The sequence below is a fragment of the Vicia villosa genome, linkage group LG1 (genome assembly GCF_029867415.1).
Source record: "Vicia villosa cultivar HV-30 ecotype Madison, WI linkage group LG1, Vvil1.0, whole genome shotgun sequence".
Taxonomy (NCBI): Eukaryota; Viridiplantae; Streptophyta; class Magnoliopsida; order Fabales; family Fabaceae; genus Vicia; species Vicia villosa.
Genome location: NC_081180.1, coordinates 57,904,351 through 57,930,497, shown reverse-complemented (window position 1 = coordinate 57,930,497; position 26,147 = coordinate 57,904,351). Strand labels below are relative to the sequence as shown.

The following is a 26,147-nucleotide window of genomic DNA, read 5'->3' as shown; positions in this document are numbered from 1 at the left end:
TGTGTATATTTATTTAGGTTAGTTTCTTAATTTTATGTTAGTTAGTTAGATCTAACAACTTTATCTAACAAACTATGTACATGTATATATAGCATTGGAGATGTTATATGATGAATTCAACGAAACAGTAAAATGTTCTATACTTTCTCTTCTTTTTCTTTTGCATAATTTTGGTTTCAAGCTACCATGACAAGTAGTGTTGCCATTGTTAACATGGTATCTGAGTTTTATAAATTCTGGTAGCCATTGTCACCTTTTTTCTGCAATTCACTTCTTCTTTGCAATATTATCGATTCAATTTTTTTTTGAATTTTCTTATCTATTGCATCGTTTCCTCTTTGGTAAATCGCATGCTAGCTTTTAGTAGATGAAACATTTCTTTGATGATGTTCTTTATCAATTGATTCTTTTAAGCTTATCATCAGAAACTTTTTGCTTTGTTTATTTGATTCAAACTTTCTTCTTCGTTTGACGATGTTTTTGATATTTTATTTTGATTCTTTTGTCATCATCAAAACCTATTTATTCTTGATCAGCACATTAAACCACAATTGTATTCTTTATATGCATCACATGATTAGTCCATACTATGATAAACTGTCCTTGCAAAGAAACAACCAAGTATCTCTAACGTATACTGCAAAGTTGATGTTATCAATACATGATTTATCAAAATGTAGCAAGATCTGCTCATATTGTGTCTTGTTAGGAAAATAAATAATTTTCCTCCACAAGTCAACATCCTACGAAATTAAATTTTGTTTGTATATGTTTCTAATATTTGTCAATGTGAAATAGATAAAGAAAATTAATTAGAGAGGAATTCAATTTCAACTTAATTCATCTAAACAAAGTTTTTGTCTATTACAATTTCGTTAAATTAACTTAATTGGTAGCTGTGCAAATATATTAGATATAGAGACGCGAATTTGAACTTGTGACATCTCATTTGTTCACCTTTAAAAGATGAATTCTAACAACTAGACTATTTGAAAAAAAGTTTTTATTTGTCACAAACACATATGAAATTAAATTGTCTCATTTAACTTATGTACTAATTCTCGACTAATGTTTTTTTTTATGCTCCAATTCTAAGGTAAAAAAATATCACAAAAATATGTTAATTCTATTGAGGTGATACCTACAACTTCAAACAACATGAGTCTGTTTTTGATAATTTTGTATGCATTGCCATGTATATACACAATAAAAATCATGTTCAACAAACTGAAGGAATCTCAATGTTTCACAAATAAGTGACTCATATGATTTGAGTGTTAAAATAGTCTATTCAAACAGACATATTTCTCAACTTCTATTAACTCTATTAGTGTTGCATTTCAATTCTAAGGTCTCTCAAAATTACACATTGTATCTTATAAATCTTAGCAATAATAGTTTGATTGTCCTTGCAACAACTTCTAAAGAAAAAAACAAATATTTTAAAATATGAAGGACCAGTTTGAATATTCAATACATCATATACATGGTGTCTCTTGATAGCATATTACATGATTTTAAATTTCTACAACGTTTATTTTCTTGCTAAAAAAAATTGTAACATGTTTAAAACCTATCTTTAGGAGGGTCCATTAAACAGCCCCAATTTTAAAGAGAGATGTGACGCAATGCCCCACAAGGCTTCACAACCATAGTGCAAAATGACTCAAAAGCCATGCACTGTAAACACATTTTATGACAAAAACACCCTTACTATCTCACATTAATTACACAACTTTACCCAAAATTTTCACCATAAATAACGGTACCCTCCTCTACCTTTCTTCCCTTTCCCCCTCCTCCCTTTCACCCCTCTCTAATTCCCAAACCTCTGCCACTGCCGCCACCATGCTCTCCACCCTCCCTCCCTCCGACCCTTTTCTCGACCACCCATTCTCCGCCGGTTTCCCACCTTGGGATTTCCATGACCTATTTTCCGACGACCTCGAATCCACCACTCCCATAACCATAACTTCAACCTCCGGTTCAGACGAACCGAACCAACCCCACGAGAAACGTAAACCGGACTCAGACGAACCGAACCACCGGTCCGTAGTCATAGACGAGAGAAAGCGGAGACGCATGTTATCGAACCGGGAATCTGCCCGAAGATCACGGATGCGGAAACAACGACACGTGGAGAATCTAAGGAACCAGTTGAACAAGTGTAGAATCGAAAACCGGGAACTCAAAAACCGGTTGCAATTCATTGTGTTTCACTATAACCGCATAAGAACCGAAAACGAATGGCTCCGGTCCGAGCGAACCGTGCTGAACCAAAGAATCAACAACTATACTCAAATTTTGGTTTACCAACAGTTCCAATTTCAACCTTTCTCCACTGCATGGACATGTAACACTACTACGGTGGAATAAATAATCTTGATTAATCATTAATCAAGTTAATTAATTATGATTAATCAAGTTAATTAATTATAATTAATCTCGGTTAAAATTCTAAGACAAAGTTATAATTTGTCTGTAAAATATTAAAATTAGGTAAATGAGTCTTGGGATTTTCCGTGCTATTTTTGGGGAAAAGCTAGGACTTGGTTTTGGAAAATATTGTTGATTTTTTTCAAAACCATATGGTTGATTTATTATCGATTAATATTAAATATTTATGTATAATATTTGTCCTTTTTTTGGTTAATTATATATATATGGGTTGTTTTGTTTATCAAAATTGTTTTCTTAAGCTACAATTTTATTTGTTATACTATTTTTTATTTTGAAATTTTGTGTATTTTATACGATATTATATGTTATCAAAATTTTGTGTACGAATATGAGTGCTGGTAAGTTAAACTGACTAATGATTTGATGAATGAAGAATCAATGATAACACCGGTGACAAAATAAAATATATGCAACTGTCAATAGAAAAGAATGCTTACATCTAAAGAAAGATAAAAAGGTACATGAGATGAGAGAATTTAAAATAGAAAATATGGGAATAATGTAATGAAAAGTGATACGTAAGATAGAAAAATATTAAAATAAAACCACATTATAGCCATCTAAGTGGTGTAATCCAAATGATAAGCAATATTAGAGTTTTCTTTTTGTTCTTTAGATAAGAATCAATTCAAAGTCTTAGCATGTTTTTTTAGATAAATATTACTTCCTCAATCTAATAACCCTTTTGGGTTTTGCACAATTGTTAAAATGGATAATATTAACATTCACTTATTTTATTTTAATGGAAGTCCTATTTAAGTGGGATTATTTTTAAAGTGAGATTGATTACAAAAATAAAATTTTTAAAGTGAGACACGCATGTATTTCATCTAATAAATAAATAAATAAATAAATGTTAGAGACTATTAAAATAAAGTATTTATAACACTCCTTAAGATGAGATCAGGATAAACAATGTTTACACTACGCCAAATTTAAGCTGTAGCAGCGCAGCTACTAAAGCGCTTTTAGCAAAAGCGCTCTCGCAGGGCTCGCTAAAAACAAAATTAATAAACAAGGGAAAATGATGCAAAAAAAGCGCTCTGGTAGGGGGGGTTATGAGAGCGCTTTCAAAAAGCGCTCTGGGTATGAGAGCGCTTTTAAAAAGCGCTCTGGTAGGGGGTTATGAAAGCGCTTTTAAAAGCGCTCTTATAGGGTGGGTGCTACAAAAGCGCTTTTGGGATAAAAGCGCTCTGGTAGGGGGTGTTATTAAAGCGCTTTTGAAAAGCGCTCTGGTAGCCCATTTAAAAAATTATATATTTTACAAACACACGCGTTTTGTTTCAGATCCAAAACACGCGAACCTTCTTCTTCCTTTCGTTGCTCCGCCGTCCTCACTCCCTCTCCAGCCTTCAACCGACTCCGCCGCCGCCTTCCTCACTCCATCGCCACCCTTCAACCGTCTCTTCTCTGTTCAGGTTAGGGTTTTGTGCCGGAAATTTTCCTTTTTTTCATTGTTTGCTTTCAAAAATACAAAATTTTATTTAGGGTTATAGTTAATATTATTGGGGCTTTTTTAATTTATCAGTGATTTAGGTTTTATCAGTGTGATTTAGAGTATTGAAGACAAAGTTTGTTAGGTTTTTATCAGTGATTTAGAGTATTGAAGACATGTATCAAGTAAGTAGAAGATGTTATTGATAATGAGACCTACAAGGGATATCTGTTTCACCAACTTTTACATGATTCAAGATTTTCTATATGTAGTTAGTAATAATCACGTTTTTCTATTGTAAGTTGAGCTTCAAACAGTGGATGGACTGGTAAAGGATAGAACACAATGTGCCCCTGCCGATTATGTTCCACAGAATATGAATCAAGTAATTGTACCCCGAAGTCTTCTGTGGCAGGATCCTTCGGGGTACAGTTACTTGATTCATATTCTGTGACACAATACAACTTGGATAGAAATGAGGCGATGCAGGTTAAGTCCAACAAAACCTTCAAATTTCTAGTCCAACAACCCCTTCTCATTATTGCAACATTTATTGATTGAGTAAACATACACCCCTAGCTTACACCAACACCGTAATTTTCTACATACAAGGTATACAATTCATTTTTTATTAATTTATTCTATCTTAATTTCTGTGCACAAGTATCTATCTGTGTTAAAATATACGGTGTAATATACAAGTGTAGGAAAATAAGTGTAGATATAGCATAGCTCAAAGATGAAGGAAAACGCTGAAGGGTAAGTAGTAGTAACTAGTTGTCATGTATTATTTGTCATAGAAATTAATATTCAACTTTTATTTGTGTCTAATTTTTCCTGTCAATTGGTTGTGAACTTTACATTAATTGTTGTTGCAGAGAAACTTCTTATATTGCTAAGAGATAGTAGAAAGCTCACAAGGATACTGGGCTCTTTTGATCAATTTGGTAACAACTTCTCAAATTCTGTAATTGTTTGACATGTTGTTGGTTGAGTTTCTAATAGTGTTCCTATCAATAACATGTAGCTAATGTTGTTCTTGAGGGTGTCTGTGACAGGATTATTGTTAGTGATCTATATTGCTTTATCCCTCTGGGCTATATGACGTGGCTGTGTTAAATTTAAGGTAAACTTTATGTACAAAATTTGTTGAACTAATTTACAATAAATGATATTCCATTCCATGTATTCAAGTTAGATATATAAAGTCCTAAATATTAATAAATTAATTTGTATTTATTGATATATTTAATTTGATTATTCTTTTTACACGACATATATATATATATATATATATATATATATATATATATATATATATATATATATATATATATATATATATATATATATATATATATATATATATATATATATATATACTCGTTCTACTCTTTACCTTCTTATTTTAGAGCCTTTATATAATAATAATCTTATTTTGATTATAATATTTTTATTTTGCAGATTGTGAAGATTTTCAGTCATTTGAAGATGTTCAGACTTTGCAGGATTAGGACCGATTTAGTTGATTTAGTTGTTTAGGGATGATTTTCTTATTGTTATAATGTCATGTGAATTGGTTTAGTTGTTTTCATGTTAGAAATATGTGAATCGGTGTATATATATTTTGGATTAATTACAATGGTATAATTATAATGCATGTTTAGTATATAATCGAAATCGCTTCTTTGTTGAAATAATGAGATTACTGAAATAATGGGATTACGATTGTAAATTATAGGTTTATGGGATAACAATGGTAAATTACAGGTTCATGAAAGAATGCTGCCATAAATGCAGGTTTAGAAATTATAAAAATAATAGGTTTATAAAAAAAAAAGCATAAAAAATAAAATAAAAAACGCAACCTACGAAAGCGCTTTTGGAAAAGCGCTCTTATAGGGGGGCTATCAGAGCGCTTTTTCCAGAAAAAGCGCTCTAATAGGGGGGGATACCAGAGCGCTTTTTCCAGAAAAGCGCTCTTATAGGGGGGGTCTACCAGAGTGCTTTTAGAAGCGCTTTTGTTACCTACGCCAGCGCTGGCTTTCACAGCGCTTTTAAAGCCCAAAATAAGCGCTTTCGTAGACCTTCCGTGTTGTAGTGTTATTATAATGAATAAAACTCGGTCCTGTGCGGGAGCAAGAAGTTATACAGCATAGGGTCCCAAATTTTAAAGCTCAAAATTTTGAAAATTCCAAAAAAGTTATATTTATATTAATAAATGTATAACTTGATTTAAAAAATTCAATAAATTAAAAAATATTATAATAACAATTCAATACAATAAAAAAATGAGATTGATTAAAATCCAAATAATTATAATTAAATTTTTTTATTAACATAATTATATTTTATATGTGTCATTTTTATTTATTATAATATTTTTTTTGAAAAAATTGGGCTCATTTTTTAAATTAGAACGGGGGCTTCTGTCTAATTGAGCCGGCTGTGTAAAAGATACATGTATGGCATGACAAAAAATGATGAACAATTTTTTCAAAAATCATATATAAAAGATACGTTAAAAGTCTATATGAACGATGTATTTTAAAATTATAATAAAAATACAAACATACCATAAGGCGGTCTTATTCTAGGAGGTCCAGAGGTGTTGTATGTGTTTGAACTCATATAAGTGCACATTCGAGATAAGGATGAGAAAATTTATGGGGTACTGCATCATAGAGAAAGGAATAGAAGTCAACTCTTGATGATAGAGATAAGAATAGAAGTCAACCCTCTGCAACAAGTATCAGGTTTTATCAAAATGATGCCCCAAAAAACTAAGAAGAGTATTCAACGACCTAACAACATGTTAATAACTTTATCGCAATTTATCTCCAGGTTCATTCGTATGGACACCTAAGTGTTAAATCACCTTTACAAAACTAAAAGAGGTGTTATCACGCCCACTTATTCTAGTTTGCCAGATGACAACGAGGGACTTTTCAACTATCTATCAATATCATTAGAAGTCGTAGGAGTCGTCCTGGTGCGAGAGAGAGAGGTGTCTCACAATATCATGTTTATTTCATAGAAAACATATTACAAGGGCCATAGGTACACTATTAAAAAGCAGAGAAAATCACCAAGTTCTTGTGATTGTGGCAGGAAAATTAAGACACAATTTCCTAAAACACCTCGTTATGGTAAGAACTGACTACCACATCAGACATATACTCTTCAAATCGGACCTAGCGGGGAGGATAACTAAGTAGATCGTGGAACTTTCTAAGTTTTAAATCTCTTCTGAACCAAAGAAAACACTTAAAAGACACACTCTGGCCAAAATGCTACCACTAAGGAGCTACAAATACTCTATAGATGGGAAATATTTATAGACGAGTCCTTCAACGCAAAAGGGAGTTAAGCCAAAATTCTTTTAGAAAGTGATCATGGTCTTGTGCTAGAGGTTGCAAAAAGATGTGAGTTCCTTACTTCTAACGACTAATCAGAGAATGAAGCTTGCTTAGATAGATTGCAGATAGAATTTGAGATGAGACTTGAAGAAATAGTGATCAAGTCTGACTCATCGTTGGTTATATCATAGGTACAAGGGGAATACCAAGGCAAATATGCGGTTAAGATACAATATTTGACGATGGTGGTGGCCACTAAGGCCAAATTTTGTAAGAAGGAAATCCTTCACATATCGAGGGAACAAAATTTGAAAGAATAACTCATATCCAAACTAGTCATCTTTAAGGTGTGACACTACAATTAAACGATAATCCATTATGTGATATTAAACTCTAGTGTAAAGTACATTGTGAAAGCCATCGAAGAAGAAGTCAAAGGAGAGTTACCGAGAAGTTGGATGATATTTGTTCCGTCCGGGAACCTGAAATGGATGACCTAACTCCACGAAGAAACAAGAAGTGAAGATATTTTAATGATAATGGCTTTAGACGGTGGTTCCAATCTCCTTTACGGTGACGCAGGTGGATCTGCATGGTTAGCACTCCAACTCCCAAGTTAGTTCAATATTCAAGAGGAATAAAGTGAAATTGGAGATCAGAGATTATGTACCTTTCATAGTGTGTGATCTTTTTTATATTTGGGTCAAGTAGGGTGGGCTTTTGATGGATTAGGCCTTGGTCGATGGCGCATTTGGCCGGACCGGTACATAACAGTTTCCCCCAAGGCTTGATCGAACGTTGAAGGAGTCTAGGTAAGCTTTAAGTATTATTGACCGACCTTCGTGTAGTAGTCTGGTGTATAGTAGAATTGAATCACTTGGGATCAATTTTGGAAAGTAATGGAAACATGCGCATTTAATGCGATTTTATCACTGTTACGTTTCATCACCTATTCTTGACATGTGCGATGACGTGACCAGCAAAGGTCTGGCATAGTTTGTAGAGTGCTTGAGTGCACTTAAATTTGGCGTTTTTCCATGTGTGGAATTTTATTTATTGATCTTGAGATCTATATTCATAGTTGGTCTTGATCTTTCAGCTGCCATTTTTTATAAATAGGATGAGTTAAATATTTGGAACGATCAAAGTAATGGCGCCTTATGATCCTACCCACAACCAACGATTGAGATCTTTTTGTAACTTTTGAAATGACATTATAACGCCTTATGATAATCATGTGAACGATCAAAGTAGGGGGCGTGTGTCAAAGGATAAGGCTTAATGACAACTGTTTTGGGCCTATCGCAAAGGCCCTATAGGGAGCAGACCCAATATCCAAGGGATTCCAAACATGGAAAACATAAACTAAATGGCTATTCAACTATCAGAGCCATCAGATCCATCCTACGACCATCCGCATTTCTCAAACTTCCTTCACATTTCAATACGAACAAACTCCTCTATAAAAAGAAGCAACGTGCGTCATCTTGAGGTAACTCTACTCCAATTAAAAATTTTCTATTCATTTGATACACTAACTTAAGCGTTGGAGTGCTAACTTTAAAAGTTAGTTTCGTCCACCACATCCGAACCAAAGCTCCGGCGCAAAAGAATATCTCAACCATCTAATCCAATCATCATCTTGTTCTCAAGGTAGAATATAAAATAAAAATATTAAATTAATATAATTAAAAAATTAAAAATGACATTATTTAAAACAATTTCTTACATAAATGAATAATTAATAGTAAGACTCAAATGATACTTCTAAAATCACACATTATTAATTGTAACTTATTGAGAGAATGAGAGCGTGTATCAAAATAAAATTACATGTATGTGTGTAATTTGTCTATGACTTTTCACGAGAAACGAATATGTCACTATCCAATCAAACAAAGTATGAACTTAATTCCTCTTCTTCTTTATGAGAATCTGGCTGATTGGTTTTGGATTAAGTGCAATTAGGATGGGCACTTTAACGATGGGCATTTTAACGTATATCATAATATAAAGTGAGTGATGATTTTATATATGTTAGAGATTTAGGTTAGACGAGGGGCCACAAGTTATAATCAAAAGACGTTGCCTAATCAAAGGACTATAAAGTGTGCATTCGTCACTCCAAATTTCGATTAGTTTATACTGTGGTACCTAATACAAAATAATACATATATTTTTTTTTATCAAAAAAAGAAAAGAAAATAATAATACATGTAACTAAAGTCCGATGAAAGATACTAAACTCTTATTAATTGGCAAATTAAGATATACACTTATAAGGCATGTCTCAATCCAATTCATGACACAATGGTGCACAATGCCAATAATAAAACAACAAGCACGGACCAGAAAGATAGAATACGGTCAAAACTTTGTAAAGCATTCAACACCCGAACAAAAAACACCAGCAAAATGAGGCCTAAAAACACTATAGAAACACTCTAAATTGCATTCGCAAACACTCTAAATTAGACTCCTCTCTCACCTTCGCGCTTTGCATTTCTAAATTCTCTTGTTAAACGTACATTCAAATAATATCTACAATTAAATTAAAAATGAATCGAGTTGAATCAAATTTGGTTCTATTTGCCTTTTTACCTGGTAATAATTGGTTTAATTTAAAATTCAAATCGAGTTCATTGTAATTTTTTTCCAACTCGAATTGACTTGATCGAAATTTACAAACAAATTGGTTCAATTCAATAACTCGAATTCGACTTAACCCGATAACTTTGAGACACCATCACACATACCTAACCCCATTTGTCACTCACAGTCTAGGACACCATTGGTTTACTCGGATACTCCTTTCTCAAACTTTGGGGACTAATATATTGGATCATCATGAGGAGAAAACATCCACATTGAGTCAAAGATCCACCTAAAGGTCAAATACTCACTCAAACAAGTGAGAGAGACATTGCATACTCACAAAAAATCTTAAGACAATGGTTGTATGAGTCATCTCATTTATAAAGTATTCAACCTCCATTTTTCCAAGCAATGTGAGACTTATAAAACTCATATTTCTTTATCAACAATCTCCTCTTCAAGTGTGAGTTCATCCATTATGCTTCCTCGTAGTGGAAGCTCTTTCATCCATATGCTTGTACCGCCATTGGCAAACACCCTTACCACTTCACGAGCACTTCAACGGGACACATCGCTTGACCACCACCATATTAATAAGACTTTCAATACACGGAGTTAGCCTTTTACTCAAACTAGTCTCTAATACCACTGTTAGGTCATGATGAGGGGAAAACATCCAAATTGGATCAAAGACTCACCTAAAGGTAAAAAACACACTCAAACAAGTGAGACAGACACCACATATTCACTAAAAAATTTATAAAATGGTTGTATGAGTCATCTCACTTATAAAGTGATTAACCTCCACTTTTCCTAATAATGTAGGACTTACACAACTCACACTTGTTTCTCAACATAATAGTGAATCATTAGAAGTTTTAAGAAATTTTTCCATTGGTCGAGTGCTTTCTTCTTGTCTAAGCAGTAAAAAGATAAGTTTTTCTTTATTTACCCCAACTCATTTCAAGGTACTCTGGTCTTGCTCAAATGTTTTACGATTCGATCGTTATAACGACCAAAGACAATCATATTCTTGAAAAATTATCATGGTCTTTGAACGAACTTTTGAAAAAGAAGAGAAATAAATAAAGTTAAAATTTTACCTTTACCTCTCAAAACGTGTTCCTATTCCACCGTTAATTTCTTTGTGTGGTGGATGCAATATTACAACAAAATTTCAAATACTTTTTATGATTGTGTCAAGATTCAACATGTTGATACCTTTTTTTCTTTTGATAGAAGATCCTCAAGCCAAAATTTGATATACACATCATGTTGAGATTGTTAAATTTGAGAATTTATTTAAGACCGCATACAAGTTTAATGAACTTCGCCAAACTATGATGTTTATTGCTTATGTCTTACAAACAAAATTCAATTTGAAATCTAAGTTTTAAATGAATATAAATTTATGAAACAATTCATAGTGAATTTGAATTCTTCTTCCATAAGTTTCCACCTTTATCCAATGCTCCTTTTTGGGATGGACAAGTCTTTACCTCTCTATAGATGGTTTATGATGGAATTGACTGTAAAAATTCTTAAAATGAAACAAGTTATTTCCAAACTTTATAATCTTTCAAACACTCTCCTGAATTAGTCTTTACTTCTATTCGAGTAGACTACACTCAATATCAAGATCTTATTCATTTATGACGTTGATTGATTGATCTTTGTTTTCAATTTGATATTTTGAGAAATGTTATTCCATTTCTAATTTGAAAAAAGCTAAAAAGAATTTTTCAAAAAAGAATATTCTAAGGCTTTGTTTGGGATTTTGAAGGGAAATGAACGAGAGAACTTGAAAAAAAATGTTTTTAAAATATAGAGAAATCTTAAATATTTTTTTTAGAATTTATGATAAAATAGTACTTATCATTAACATGTGGGTCATTTAAGTTATTTAATTGTAACAAGTTAGTTCTCACTATGCCAAATTTGTCTTTTAGCAGCACCCCTACGAAAGCGCTTTTAAGAAAAAGCGCTGGTATAGGTTTCGCTAAAAACAAAATTAAAAAGCACGCAAAAAAAGCGCTCTTATAGGGGGGGGTTACGAAAGCACTTTCAAAAAGCGCTGGTAAAGGCATGGGTATGAAAGCGCTTTTCAAAAGCGCTCTTATAGAGGGGTTATGAAAGCGCTTTCAAAAGCGCTGCTATAGGGGGTGGGGTACAAGAGCGCTTTTACCCTAAAAAGCGCTGGTATAGCCATGGGTACTAAGGCGCTTTTCAAAAGCGCTTTCATAGTCTTTTTAAAATTAAAATTTTTAAAAACAAAATTATACTAACGCGTTTCATAATCCCTAATTCCTCTTTCTCTGCCATCGACGCTGCCCAGAAAACTCAGAAAATCTATCGCCGCCCTCACGCATTCACGAATTTAACTTGCAAACTTCACGCATTCACACATTCAACCGTCGTCGCCCTCACTTCGAATCTGCAGAAACCAATCTCCCACAACTCACGCACAGAAGAAGTCGAGAGAAGACGAAGGAGATATTGATTCTGAAGAAACGTACAGGTTCTTCCATTTTCATGTCAATTCTTCATTTACGATTGTATGCTGATTCTGATGTAATGGGGTTATTTAGGGATTGACTGGGATTAGTTCTTGAATGGGATTAGGGATTGCGGTATTTCTGTAGTTCTTCAATTTTTTGATAGATAAGTTTGGCTTCAATTTTTAATTACTTAAAAATAAAAATAAAAGATTTTTCAGTTTAGCATTGGGCTAAGATTTTTCAGTTGTTTGGATACTCTGAGGAAGAATTTATTGTTTAGAAAATTTAGGACTTAGTCACGTCCATATTTTTTTCTGCATTACTGTATTTAATTGTCTGATAAATGTGTTCTCTGTTAGTAATATGTTAGTAATTTGTTTTTTTTCATATTCTTTTGATTTTGGTTTTCTTCCATTAGCTTAATTGATTTCATTTTGTTCTTTGAAGCTTGCTTTACTCAAGCTCGGTTAAAGATTTGTAGAATTTTTTCCAGCAGCTTAGTTTGGTGTTTCATTCCACTAACGCTTTTGAGGACTTGTAGAATTTCTTCAGGTATTCAATCTGTCTATATACTGTGTTGTTACCTTAGATATAATGTTGTTAATATCTGAGCAGTTAATCATGTTATGGCCTTGCGGTTCAATCTGTCTATATACTGTGGTTCAATGGTGCTCTTGTGTCTATCTTTGTGTTTCTTGAAAGCTTATTATTCATGTTTATTAATGTTGAAGAATGAGATAGTTAAGTTAGGTTGGTTATAAGTAGAAGTAAGTAAGTACTAGAACATATGAACTACTTACTGTGTAAGGGAATGAAGTTTTGGCAAAGAATATTGATCTGTGCAAAAGGTTTAGATTCGGGTGTTTGTAGTTACTAGCTAATTGATAATTGATTTCATATCATTTTAAATAATTGAGTTCTAGATTGGGTTTTTTTTATATTGTGTTAGTAGTGGTGTATTTAACTGCATCGTGTGTGTTTAATTTTACAGTTACTTTGAAGCCGCTAGTTTCTACTTGTACAACGCTGATTCAAACCTACTCGTCTCCCACATCAAGTCTAACTCAGGTTACTAGCCCTTTCTTCTTGCTTATAGTTTGTTGTTTTCTGCTTATAGTTTATTGTTTATGGTTCTATTTAATTTCAATTTAGTGTCTCTCAATCAGTTTTTTGGTTTGTGGACTTATATTACCTTGAAATAAGGTAATGTCTTCTTTAAGAAATCTGGTGTAGGCTGAAATAAGGTACTGTCTTCTTTTAGAGACTCAAACAATCGAGACAATCTGGTGTAACTTCCTATCTTTATATTTTAATTTTAGACTGCTCATACAAAACCCGCAATTAACGGTAAAGGGATTTTACAGGAGGAGGAATATGTTGCATCACTAAAAGAGGTACATTTAAAGTGTTAATATATAATCTGAATCTAAAACTACATGATTTTATATTTTACCTAACTTATATGATTTTTAGGCATCTTCTCGGGGGTCACAACAAGTGACGCAGCAAGTTCGTAGCGTACCACCCAAGGGTCCTCCGAAGTCAGCGGCAAAAAAAGGCGGTGCTTTTGTGCCTCGATACCGGACGACGCTCGGAACACTTGTTGATATGTCCGATTTGAAGGATGGTGCTTTACGTGAAATCAATATGGATGAAGGTATATTTGGTATTGAATTCATGTCAAATATTGCACTAGATGACTTGGAAGAGATTTTTACGCATGAACAGCTAGGCGTCGGTAATATGCACTCATACATCCGGTAATATTCACTCATCCGATATATTATTTAATTAGTCGAACAATTTATTTACACATTTCAATGAAAATAATCTAATGTTTATTATGTTTTTATTTAAGGTTGTTGTATGACAAAGTGTTGCATGGGACTGCATTGTCAAACAGATTCCATTTCGTGTCTTCTGCCCATTGCAGCGGAATGACAATTGCTATGGAACCGGAATCAGTTAGACAGCGCTTAGTCGATAGATTCATGTCCACCGACAATACAGAAAGTCTGATTCTTTGGGCGTATAATACCCGACCAGTAGGGTTAGTTTCTCATTCTTGGTTCATCTAATCTTTGTTTCTTTTGCGTAGCAAAATTTTCATATAAACTATTGTTTTAATTTATAGAGCACACTGGTTGTTGCTTGCTATCAACCCTATAAGAGAAGTGGTGTATTTTCTGAATTCGGTAGATGGTGAGTGGACCAATTATCCGGCTATGAAGTCAATGATTGATATGTAAGTGAGATCGTTCTAAATATTCGTGTATATTTATATATTTAATTATTTGTGAGATTGATCTAAACATATGCTTTTATATTTTTGTTAGATCAATACAAGTGTTCCGAAGTCAAAGAGACGCACAGGTATCCCGGACTAAATCAAACAACATTACTTGGATCAAAGTGGAAGTACATTAATTTTCACAATTTTGCTTATAATATTTATGCTACTTGATAAAACAAGACAACTATAAAATCTTATTTGTTTTTCTATGTAGTGTCCGATACAGGGAAACAGTTCAAATTGCGGATACTATGTTTTGAGGTTTATGAAAGAAATCATTCAAACGAATCAATTAGAGATTCCAATCACGGTATGGATTTATAACTTAAGATAATTTCTTATAATTTATTACATTTAACTAAATCATTCATATTATGTTTTTGTTATGTAGTACTTTGATGACTTCTATGCTGCTTCTTACACGAAACTTAAGTTGGAAGAAATCAAAGAGGAATTGTGTCAATTTTATATTCAGCAACTATTCATATAGGTATGAATACATTATTGGTGGATTGATGACACATTACAATATTGGTGGATTGATTTGAAACTGATAGTTTGTTTCATGTTTGTTTTTGTTGTTGTTAAGCCTTTAATTGACCGTGTTGTTCTGTTCATACTTTGCAGGACCAGGCCGGGAAACGATCAAACTTTTGAAGTATAATATTATAGTACTCTAGCTAGGGTGGTTACTAACTTTGTTCATACTGTTGCCAATATTTGAAGTATAATATTGTTGATGTTACTGATTTAGTTTGTTTGACATGAGTTAGTTACATGTGAAACTTTCTGTATATATATCATACTTTACATGATTTAGTTTGTTTGACAGGAACTATAATGATGTATATATATATAATTTTGGATATTATAATGGTATTATATTAGTATATATATTGTCCTACCTATGGTTGAAAATATATCGTCGAAAATATATTACAGGTCGAAAATATTACAGGTTGAAAATATATTACAGGTCGAAAATATTACAGGTCGAACTGGGAGGCTTAAATTACAGGTTGCACTTTAAAATACCTCATTTAGCAACGACAGTGCTTTAAAAAACGCTCTTAAAGGGCCACCTACTGAAGCGCTTTATTACTAAAAGCGCTGCCTAAGATTAAAAAAAAGCATAAAAAATAAAAAAAAAACGCAACCTACGAAAGTGCTTTTGGAAAAGCGCTCTTATAGGGGGCTACCAGAGCGCTTTCAAAAGCGCTGTCGTTACCTACGACAGCGCTGGCTTTGGCAGCGCTTTAAAGCGCTTTAGTAGCCCAAAAAAAGCGCTTTGGTAGCCCTTTTCCGTAGTAGTGTCTTAATGTTTTTTTCTCTACATGTAAATCTTCTATGTTAACTGATGCATGCACCGTTGACTTTTTTTTGTTTTATTTTGTTGTATTAATTTTATTTTAACTTCTAAAATTCATATTAAATCCGTTTTTGGTCTAAAAATTATGAAAAAGTTCCTAAAAATATTTATTCTCATTTTACACTTCGTGTATTTTTATGAGAATCTATTTTCTGTTTTACTATTTTTCTTTTATTTCTTCTTTTGCGTGCATTTTAATTAGTTTAAAAATACTTTTTTGTACTAAAAAGTTTTGAAAATTTTATTATATGATCCAATGGTAGTCTCTGACCTATGTTAAGTTACATATCAGTACCATTAGTGTCACTTAAGCTTTTTGGAAAGGAATTTGGGAAAAGGTCAATGGTGCAGACGTGTTAGTTAACATAAAGGACCCACATGTAGTGAAAAAAACATAAAGGACTAACTTGTTACAATTAAATAACTTAAAAGACCTTGGAAGTAATTTAGCCTATTATGTTTTACCATTATAATTAATAGTACTCAGCGAATTACACATCTCACACACATTTAGAGGAAAATAATATAAAGGGGGCATAACCTAAGGAAACTAGTCAATCATTTAATAAGAATTCGTTGCAAAAGAGATAAATAGAGAGCAAAATAACATTAAAATCGAAAGGAATGACTCCATTTATGGTTGAAGTTCAACTCTCAACTTCTAGCTCTTCAAAGTGACCTCCTTGCTCTAGAAATTCAGAACACTTATTTGAAACCAAATTTGAAGAGGAAAATCAGAACTTTTGAAGTCTTTCCTTTATTTTAATTAAATAGGTGTGGATAGTGAAAATTTAAGATTGAGATGATATTACGAAATAACTCAATTTTACAATTAAGAAAGTAACAACTTCATAATTTTACTTGTTATTTTGCCTCATCTTTCAATTTTAATTAGACTTTCGACTTCTTCATAAAAGTTATAGCCTTAGATATTAAAGCTTTCATTTTTTTCTAGTTCACTTCAATCAAACATACTAAACTCTAGCTATGGTAAAAGTATTCCATAGTGGTAAAAATATAAATCACACAAATGTGTCTCACTATATATAAGATTTGTCACATTCACTTAATTTTGCTTACGTGGACTTGCTAAAATTCCAATGTCTTCCCATGTCGATTTCTTCATATAATCACACCGCACCTTAAATCCGCAAACTGCATTTGATTTCCTTTTTGCATATTTCCTCCAATTTTGCATGTCACCTCACTCACTTCTTGTCACTTAATCTTCTACTATGAAAACATTGTAAAATTTGTTTGGTTATAGTGATTTTGATTTAAATCAATATTTTTTATAATTAATAATTTGAATTCCGTTTGTTTTTTTCTTTGTTTGATGCAATGTAAGCTAAAAAATAATTAAAATGCCAGTAAAAATGCTAGAAAAATATTGTATAACATAGTGTTATCACAATCAAAACTTGAATTTTTCCTTCTCCTCAGAATTAATTTACAAAACGAGAATTGGTAGTAAAATTACAACTTACATTACTAGAGATAACCATCAAATGGAAATGCTTCTTACCTCTATCCTCGATCAGGCTCAGAAGTCACATTTATTCTCAAACTTCAAGTTAGATAAGTTAAAGGAAATCTTCCTAAATTTAATTTTTTTTCTCACCTTTCCTCTGTTGCTCACTAATTCTCTCAAGTGAAAATCAGATGATCACTAAATCAACTTACAATTGTCATTTTACCTGCCATCATTTTACCATATGCTTACAAAAATTCAAAATACTCAATCAAATCAAAACTAAAACACACATTTTTTTAGGACTTAAGGGTTGTAACATGCCTTGGGTTAAGGTGATATTTTTTTTTCAATAGTAGACTAATAATTTTAATTTAGGCACTGGATTCTTACTATTGTTCCATCACTTTCTCAATTTATTTTATTTCGACCACATGATAATACTTCAGAAGTGGTACTAGATTTTTTTAAACTTGGCGTTTCTTTCACAATGATACCCATTCTTTTATTTATTCATCATTTGTTCATATTGATACCTTTTTCTTTTATTTATTTTAGTTTCTTTTGTCTTTTGGTTAAGTTTCACTATTTTCAATTGAAATTACTACCTAACTCAAAACATTGGTATTCTATAAACAACCCCAAATTTAGATATTTAACACAAATTAAATATTGAAATAACTATCTAACTCTAAAGAAAGGTGGATGATAACACTACATTTAGGCTTAGTGGCTAATTATATATTGGTTAAAATAAAAAAGGAGACGGTGAGGGGAGTTTCTAGTTTGAAGAACCTGGAGGAGACTTGTTCAGATTGCTTGGTGGGAAAGCAACATAGAGAAGCCATACCAAAACAAGCCACATGGAGAACCAACGAAAAGCTTGAGTTAATCCACTCACATGGGTGTGGACCCATCAGACATGTATCAAATGATGGGAGAAGTTATTTCATTACATTCACATATGACTTTAGTATAAAGATATGGATTTACTTTTTTCATGTAAAAATTGGCGCTTTTCATGTTTTCAAACAATTCAAAGCCTTGGTAAAAAAGAATTCAGGCCTTTACATCAAATGTCTTAGGACAGATAGAGGATGGGAGTTTACATCAATTTTTTTTTGTAACTTCTATAGCCTTCGTGGCATAAAAAGGAAATTGACAACTACCTATACTCCACATCAAAATGGAGTATCAGAGAGAAAGAATAGGACTTTGATGAATGTGATCATAAGTTTGATGACAAGTAGAAATGTTCCTAAGAATTTTGACCTGAAGCAGCCAAGTGGGCATCATATGTAATCAATAGAAGTCCAACATTATCTGTGAAGAACATGACTCCAGAAGAGGCGTGGAATGGTGTAAAGCCCTAAGTGCATCACTTTAAGGCGTTTGCATGCATAGCTTATGCGCACATTGCTATTGTGCATAGAAAAAAATCTAGATATCAAGAGTACAAAGTGTGTCCTTTTGGGAGTTAATGAAGAACCAAAGGCTTACAAGCTCTATGATCCTGTGAGTAACAAGATCCTGATCAACAAGGATGTGGTTTTTAAAAAATTAAAAGTTTGGGAATGGAACAAGCATTACAAAGAAGATAATACTCAATTAACCAACAATGTTGATAAAGAAGAATTAGAACTGGAGAGTGATGAAGTTGAAGTGATTCACGATGGAGTGCATGTTGAAAATGATGGCTAGCTCATCATGAGGGAAGCAATGTTGAAAATGCAAGTAAGGACAGTGAAACTGAAGAAGAAAGAAATGCTCAGAGGCAAGATAATATAGAACCACCAGTGAGACAAATAAAAAGGCCAGGGTACTTGAATGGCTATGTTACAAACACAAAATAGGAAGAAGAGGAGCAACTACACAACTTAGCGGTATTTTGCAGCAGCAATGATCTTCTCAATTATGATGAAGAGGTCAAGCATGTGAAATGGAGGAAATCTGTGGACTTGGAAATTGAAAGTATTGAGAAAAATGATATGTGGAGCCTAGTCAATCTATCATCAGGAGCCACGAATGTTGCTGTTAAATAGATCTACAAAACAAAATACAATGAAAAAGGGGAAGTCAAAAAATACAAAGTGAGGATTGTGACTAAAGGGTACTCACAATAACATGGCATATATTACAATGAATATTTTTCGCATGTGGCAAGATGGAATACTATCAGGATTGTCTAAGCACTTGTAGAATGCAAGAAATGGCAGGTATATCGGCTTGATGTCAAGAGTGCACTACTATATGGTGAGTTGATGGAGGATGTTTGTGTAGATCAACCACTTGCCTGTGAAAAAAGAAGGAAAATACAAGGTCTACAAGATGAGAAAGACACTATATTTCCTTAAGCAGGCTCCAAAGGTCTGGTATAGCAAGATTGAAGCATATTTCAATCAAGAGAATTTTGAAAAGTTTCCTCATGAACATACATTGTTTGGAGAAGCATAGTAAGGACAAGATGTTAATTGTCATTTTATATGTAGATAAGCTACACATGTAAGAAAGTGCAAGAATATTCATATGCCAACAGAGATATGCCAATGAAATACTCATGAGATTTGGAATTAATCAACGCAATAAGCTTTGTAATCCTATTGTACCTGATTGCAGGTTAACTAAAGATGAAAATGGCAAGCCAGTTGATGCCACTAGCTACAAGCAGATGGTGGGAAGCTTGATGTATTTTCTTGCTACCAGGCCTGACCTTGCCTATTCAGTATGCTTGGTAGCTAGATACATGGAGACTGACTAAAATTCACCTGGCAGCTACAAAAAGAATCTTAAGGTACTTAAAGGAAACTATGAACCTGAGAGTTCTGTACAAGATTAATTACGAGCTAGTCTTGTAAGGGTGGTCGGACTTTGATTATGCAGGAGATAATGATGACATAAAAAGTACTACGGGGTACGTTCTCAAGCTTGGACCATGTCCCATGTCATGGTTTTCAAAGAAGCATCCATTGTGTGTAAGAACAAGATTTGGTTCTGCAATATATCTCTGAGTTCTGACGACAATGATGAAGTTTTTGTGAAAGAACTATTTTATATTCTGATGTTTGTTTCTGTGCAATATTATATTATCAAAATTATCAGATCAAACAAACACTATCAAAATGAGTGCTGAAAATCATATGCGAGTTACTATGTGTAACAAAAGTTGCAAACATTTTGCATAAGCAAGTATTTTACTGTATCTGATCACAATCAGAAATATCTAAGGACACCTGATATTGCTGTTGCAATGATCCTATGAATTATATCTGAGATATGGTTCTAATTCAGAAACCAGCGGAGATTGTGAACGAATAATGAAGGATAGAAAAACACTTAGAAAGGGGGGGTTTGAATAAGTGTAGCTTTAAAAACTTGACCGATAAAAATAAATTGCACAGTTATTTTTATCCTGGTTCGTTGTTAACTAAACTACTCCAGTCCACCCCCGCAGAGATGATTTACCTCAACTGAGGATTTAATCCACTAATCGCACGGATTACAATGGTTCTCCACTTAGTCAGCAACTAAGTCTTCCAGAGTCTTCTGATCACACACTGATCACTCCAGGAACAACTGCTTAGATACCCTCTAAGACTTTCTAGAGTATTCTGATCCACACGATCACTCTAGTTACAACCTGCTTAGATAACCTCTAAGACTTCCTAGAGTATTCTGATCCACACGATCACTCTAGTTCCTTACAACTTAATGTAATCAATTCTAAGAGTATTACAATTTGCTTCTTAAAAGCTATAATCACACACTGTGATATTTCTCTTAACGTTTAAGCTTAATCTCACTAATATATTACAACAGCAATGTAGTGAGCTTTGATGAAGATGAAGATTCTGAGCTTTGAGTAGAACAGTGTTTCAGCAAGTTAATATTAGTTGTTTTGTTCAGAATCGTTAACCTTGCTTCTCATCAGAACTTCATATTTATAGGCGTTGGAGAAGATGACCGTTGAGTGCATTTAATGCTTTGCGTGTTCCGTACAGCATCGCATTTAATGTTATACGCTTTTGTCAACTACCTCGAGCCTTGTTCACGCTGTGTCTACTGACGTTGCCTTTAATAGCTTTTAACGTTCCTTTTGTCAGTCAGCGTAGCCTGCCACATGTACTTCCTTCTGATCTGATGTTTGTGAATACAACGTTTGAATATCATCAGAGTCAAACAGCTTGGTGCAAAGCATCTTCTGATCTTCTGACCTTGAAGTGCTTCTGAGCGTGATACCATCAGAACTTCAGTGCTTCTGATCTCATGTTCTTCTGATGCTTCCATAGACCCATGTTCTGATTCTGCTTCGACCATCTTCTGATGTCTTGCCAGACCATGTTCTGATGTTGCATGCTGAACCCTTTGAGACAAAGCTTCTGAGCGCTGAATTATGCATACTCTTTATATATTTCCTGAAAAGGAAATTGCATTGGATTAGAGTACCATATTATCTTAAGCAAAATTCATATTATTGTTATCATCAAAACTAAGATAATTGATCAGAACAAATCTTGTTCTAACAATCTCCCCCTTTTTGATGATGACAAAAACATATATAAATGATATGAATTTGCGATCAGAAAGAGCAGACGACAAAAGACAAATTACACAGCTATAGCATAAGCATGTGAATATGTCTCCCCCTGAGATTAACAATCTCCCCCTGAGATAAATAATCTCCCCCTGAAATAAATACTCGAAGAACTTTAATAAAAGACTTCCCTGATTATTTCGGTAGAGACGATCACATAAGCTTCTGTCTTCAGAGAATTCATAGCTTCTGACTTCTGCTTCCATTGGACAGCTTCAGAACTTGAATTTCTTTAGATCCCTAGAACACTCATAGCTTCTGATTCCTGCTTCCATTTAGGACAGCTTCAGAACTTGAATTTCTTTGATCTTCAGAACATTCACAGCTTCTGATTTCTGCTTCCATTTAGGACAGCTTCAGAACTTGAATTTCTTTGATCTTCAGAACATTCACAGCTTCTGATTTCTGCTTCCATTTAGGACAGCTTCAGAACTTGAGTTTTCTGGATCTTTAGAACATTCACAGCTTCTGATTTCTGCTTCCCTCGGATAGCTTTAGAGCTTTGAATTTCTACCAACATCACTTCATGCTAGATTTGTATCAGAACATTGTTGAATGTACCAGAGCATCATCAGAGCATCTCTACATCCTGAAATGTTACAGAACAAAAACTAAACGACAAAAGTCAGCATGAACGAGTCAGAACATAAAATGTATATTAGAACACATGATATGTATCAGAGCCATATAGGCTAAAATAATGTATCAGAGCAAATAGAATTTTGTCAGAGCAAATAGACAAATATGGATCAAATTCTATTATCAGTGCTTCTGATTCTGAAGCTTGACAGCACTCAGCTTGCTTCAGTTTCCATGAGCTTATTCTTTTTACAGAATAACACTTCTTATGGTTTTGCTTCTTGTGTTTGCTTTGAAGATTCTCTTCATTTCTTTATACCTGCAAAACACTTAAACCATATAGAACTTGCAGTTCTTGTTAGTGAATGTGTGGGAGCTTTACCCAGCAACTGATAGATTAATCAAATCATTTATCATTTATCTTCTCCCCCTTTTTGTCATAACATCAAAAAGAATATTTCAAAAGATTCAGATGTATAAAACGACAAATAAAATCACTGGAATGTAAAAACAAAGAAACTTTTCATTGATAATCAAAAGATATTACAAAAGGTTCTTATGTTTAACAAGATGAGAAACATTCCTAGCAAATACATAAAAAGTCATCCCAGGAGGAAATGACTACAAAAATTAAAAACAAAACCCTAGCAAGACACATTCTGTGTCAACCCATCAAGAGGAAGAGAGGGACAGTTCACAGACAGAGAACTGCTGTTGCAAACGGGGCTTTCTCTTAACATAGAAGTTAAGAATATCATTCTTAACCTCTTCCCATAATTCAAGAAAGTCTTCTGTCTTTGGGTGAACGTTGATAACAACATCAAAGAAGAGGTCTGACTTGAGAGGTATTAGGAGAGCCATCCCGAGATATGCATAGATCTGCCGCCTTTGAGTCATAGATCTTCAACAGGCTTAGAGCATGATTAAGAGATCCAGACAAAGGATTCAAGATGAACGCTAGGTTTGAACTAGGATTTTTTAAAGAAAGAAAAACTTTGTTTGAGCAAGAGAAAAAACAGGAGAGAGAGAGAGAAAACTTGATGAGGAATGCAAAGGAACGGAGGATTTAAATAGACAAAAAAAATGAAAAAGTACAATAAAGAAAATGGTGAAAAACAATTAATGTTACATGACAAGACGGGAGAGAGATTTTGACAAAAAATAAGATACGCACAGTTACCTATGGTCGGCGTCCCTTCAACTGCACGCTTCGCTTATCCATGAACAGTAAAGACAGGTTTACCATCCGAGATAAAACGTTACAGCTGTTTTGCTTTAAAAGAGGTTCTGAATCAACTTAGACAATGAAACGTTAGTAATAACCGAATCATAATTTCTAAAAGATTTCAATCAGAACTTCTGATTAAAAAAAAATAATCCACTTTCATTTCAGAAGATATTCATACATAAGAACTTCTCATCTTCTCATTCTGGGCATAAATCCATACTGATGTTCTTCAGAATGAACTTAAACCTATCTTCAGCCAGGGGTTTTGTAAAGATATCAGCCCATTGATGGTCTGTATCCACAAAGTTTAAAGATAGAACACCCTTCTGAACATAGTCCCTTATGAAATGATGTTTAATCTCAATATGTTTAGCTTTTGAATGAAGAATAGGATTCTTAGATAAACATATAGCAGAAGTATTATCACAGAATATAGGAATGTTACTCTCATATATCTGATAATCTTCTAGCTGACTCTTCATCCAGAGCATCTGTGTACTACAACCAGCAGCAGCGACATATTCTGCTTCTGTTGTTGATAGAGCAATAGTTGCTTGCTTCTTGCTATACCAGGAGATCAAATGACTTCCAAGAAATTGGCAACTTCCTGAAGTACTCTTTCTTTCAATTCTGTCTCCAGCATAGTCAGCATCGCAGAATCCTACTAAGTTGTATTCTTTAGATTTTCTGTAAACTAAGCCAACATTAGTAGTACCTTTCAGATACCTTAGAATTCTCTTAACAGCAGTTAAATGAGATTCTCTAGGATCTGATTGGAATCTAGCACACAAACAAACACTGAACAGAATGTCAGGTCTAGAAGCAGTCAAATATAGAAGAGATCCAATCATACCTCTGTATAACTTCTGATCTACCTTCTTACTTACCTCATCCTTACCTAGGATGCATGTTGGATGCATAGGAGTTTTGGCTTCTTTGCAGTCTAGAAGATTAAACTTCTTCAGAAGTTCCTTCACATACTTGGTTTGGTGAACATACTTTCCTTCTGAAGTTTGATTTATTTGTATTCCAAGGAAATACTTGAGTTCTCCCATCATGCTCATTTCAAACTCAGCCTGCATAGACTCAGCAAACTCCTTTCCAAGTGTAGCATTAGATGTTCCAAAAATAATATCATCTACATATATTTGACAAATTAAAATATCCCTTTTAAAGGTTTTACAGAAGAGAGTAGTGTCCACTTTTCCTCTAGTGAAACCATTATCCAGAAGGAAAGAACTTAAGCGTTCATACCAAGCTCTGGGAGCTTGTTTCAATCCGTACAACGATTTCTTTAGTTTAAAAACATGATTAGGAGACACAGAGTCTTCAAAACCAGGAGGTTGATGGACATAAACTTCTTCATCTATATAACCATTTAAGAAGGCACTCTTAACATCCATCTGATAGAGAGTGATGTTATGTTGAGTGGCAAATGAAATTAATAGACGAATAGATTCTAACCTGGCCACTGGTGCAAAGGTTTCTGTATAGTCAATCCCTTCTTGCTGACTGTAACCCTGAGCCACCAGTCTGGCTTTGTTCCTTACCACTTCACCTTTCTCACTGAGCTTGTTTCTGAAGACCCATTTTGTACCGATTATATTGAATCCATCTGGTCTAGGAACAAGATCCCAAACATCATTCCTTGTAAACTGATTCAGTTCTTCTTGCATAGCAATTATTCAGTCTGGATCTTCTAGAGCATGATCAACAGAAGTTGGCTCGATCAAAGATACAAGACCTAATTGATAGTCTGCATTGTTCTTAAGGAATGCTCTTGTTCTGATTGGATCATCCTTCTTTCCAAGAATGACATCTTCTGAATGACCAGAGATGAGTCTGGATGATCTTCTGACAGATGGTTCTTCAGAAATGCTTAGATTCTCCAGAGAAGCTGATACTTGATCTTCAGATTCTTTGCTTCTGAGAAGCTCTGCTTCTGATGCGTTGTTTCTTGGCTCAACAACTTCTGATATATCAATATCACAATCTGCAAAATTATCAAACTGCTTTGGTTTTTCAGAACCAAGCTTATCATCAAACCTGATATTGATTGATTCTTCTACAATCAATGTTTCAGTATTGTATACTCTGTAGCCTTTTGAGCGTTCAGAATATCCAAGAAGGAAACATTTTTGTGCTTTGGAATCAAACTTACCAAGATGATCTTTAGTGTTCAGAATAAAGCATACACATCCAAAAGGATGGAAATATGAAATGTTGGGCTTTATATTCTTCCACAATTCATAAGGAGTCTTATTTAGAA

The 26,147-nt window shown here is 33.6% G+C and overlaps 1 protein-coding gene across 1 annotated transcript; it reads left to right on the top strand.

Annotated features, from left to right (window-relative positions):
- The first annotated feature begins 1,771 nt into the window (after nucleotides 1-1,771).
- Nucleotides 1,772-2,653, top strand: LOC131607018 (basic leucine zipper 4-like). Its single transcript, XM_058879085.1, has one exon. The coding sequence runs from the start codon at nucleotides 1,849-1,851 to the stop codon at nucleotides 2,374-2,376; it is 528 nt and encodes a 175-aa protein (XP_058735068.1). The 5' UTR covers nucleotides 1,772-1,848; the 3' UTR covers nucleotides 2,377-2,653.
- The last annotated feature ends 23,494 nt before the right edge of the window (nucleotides 2,654-26,147 follow it).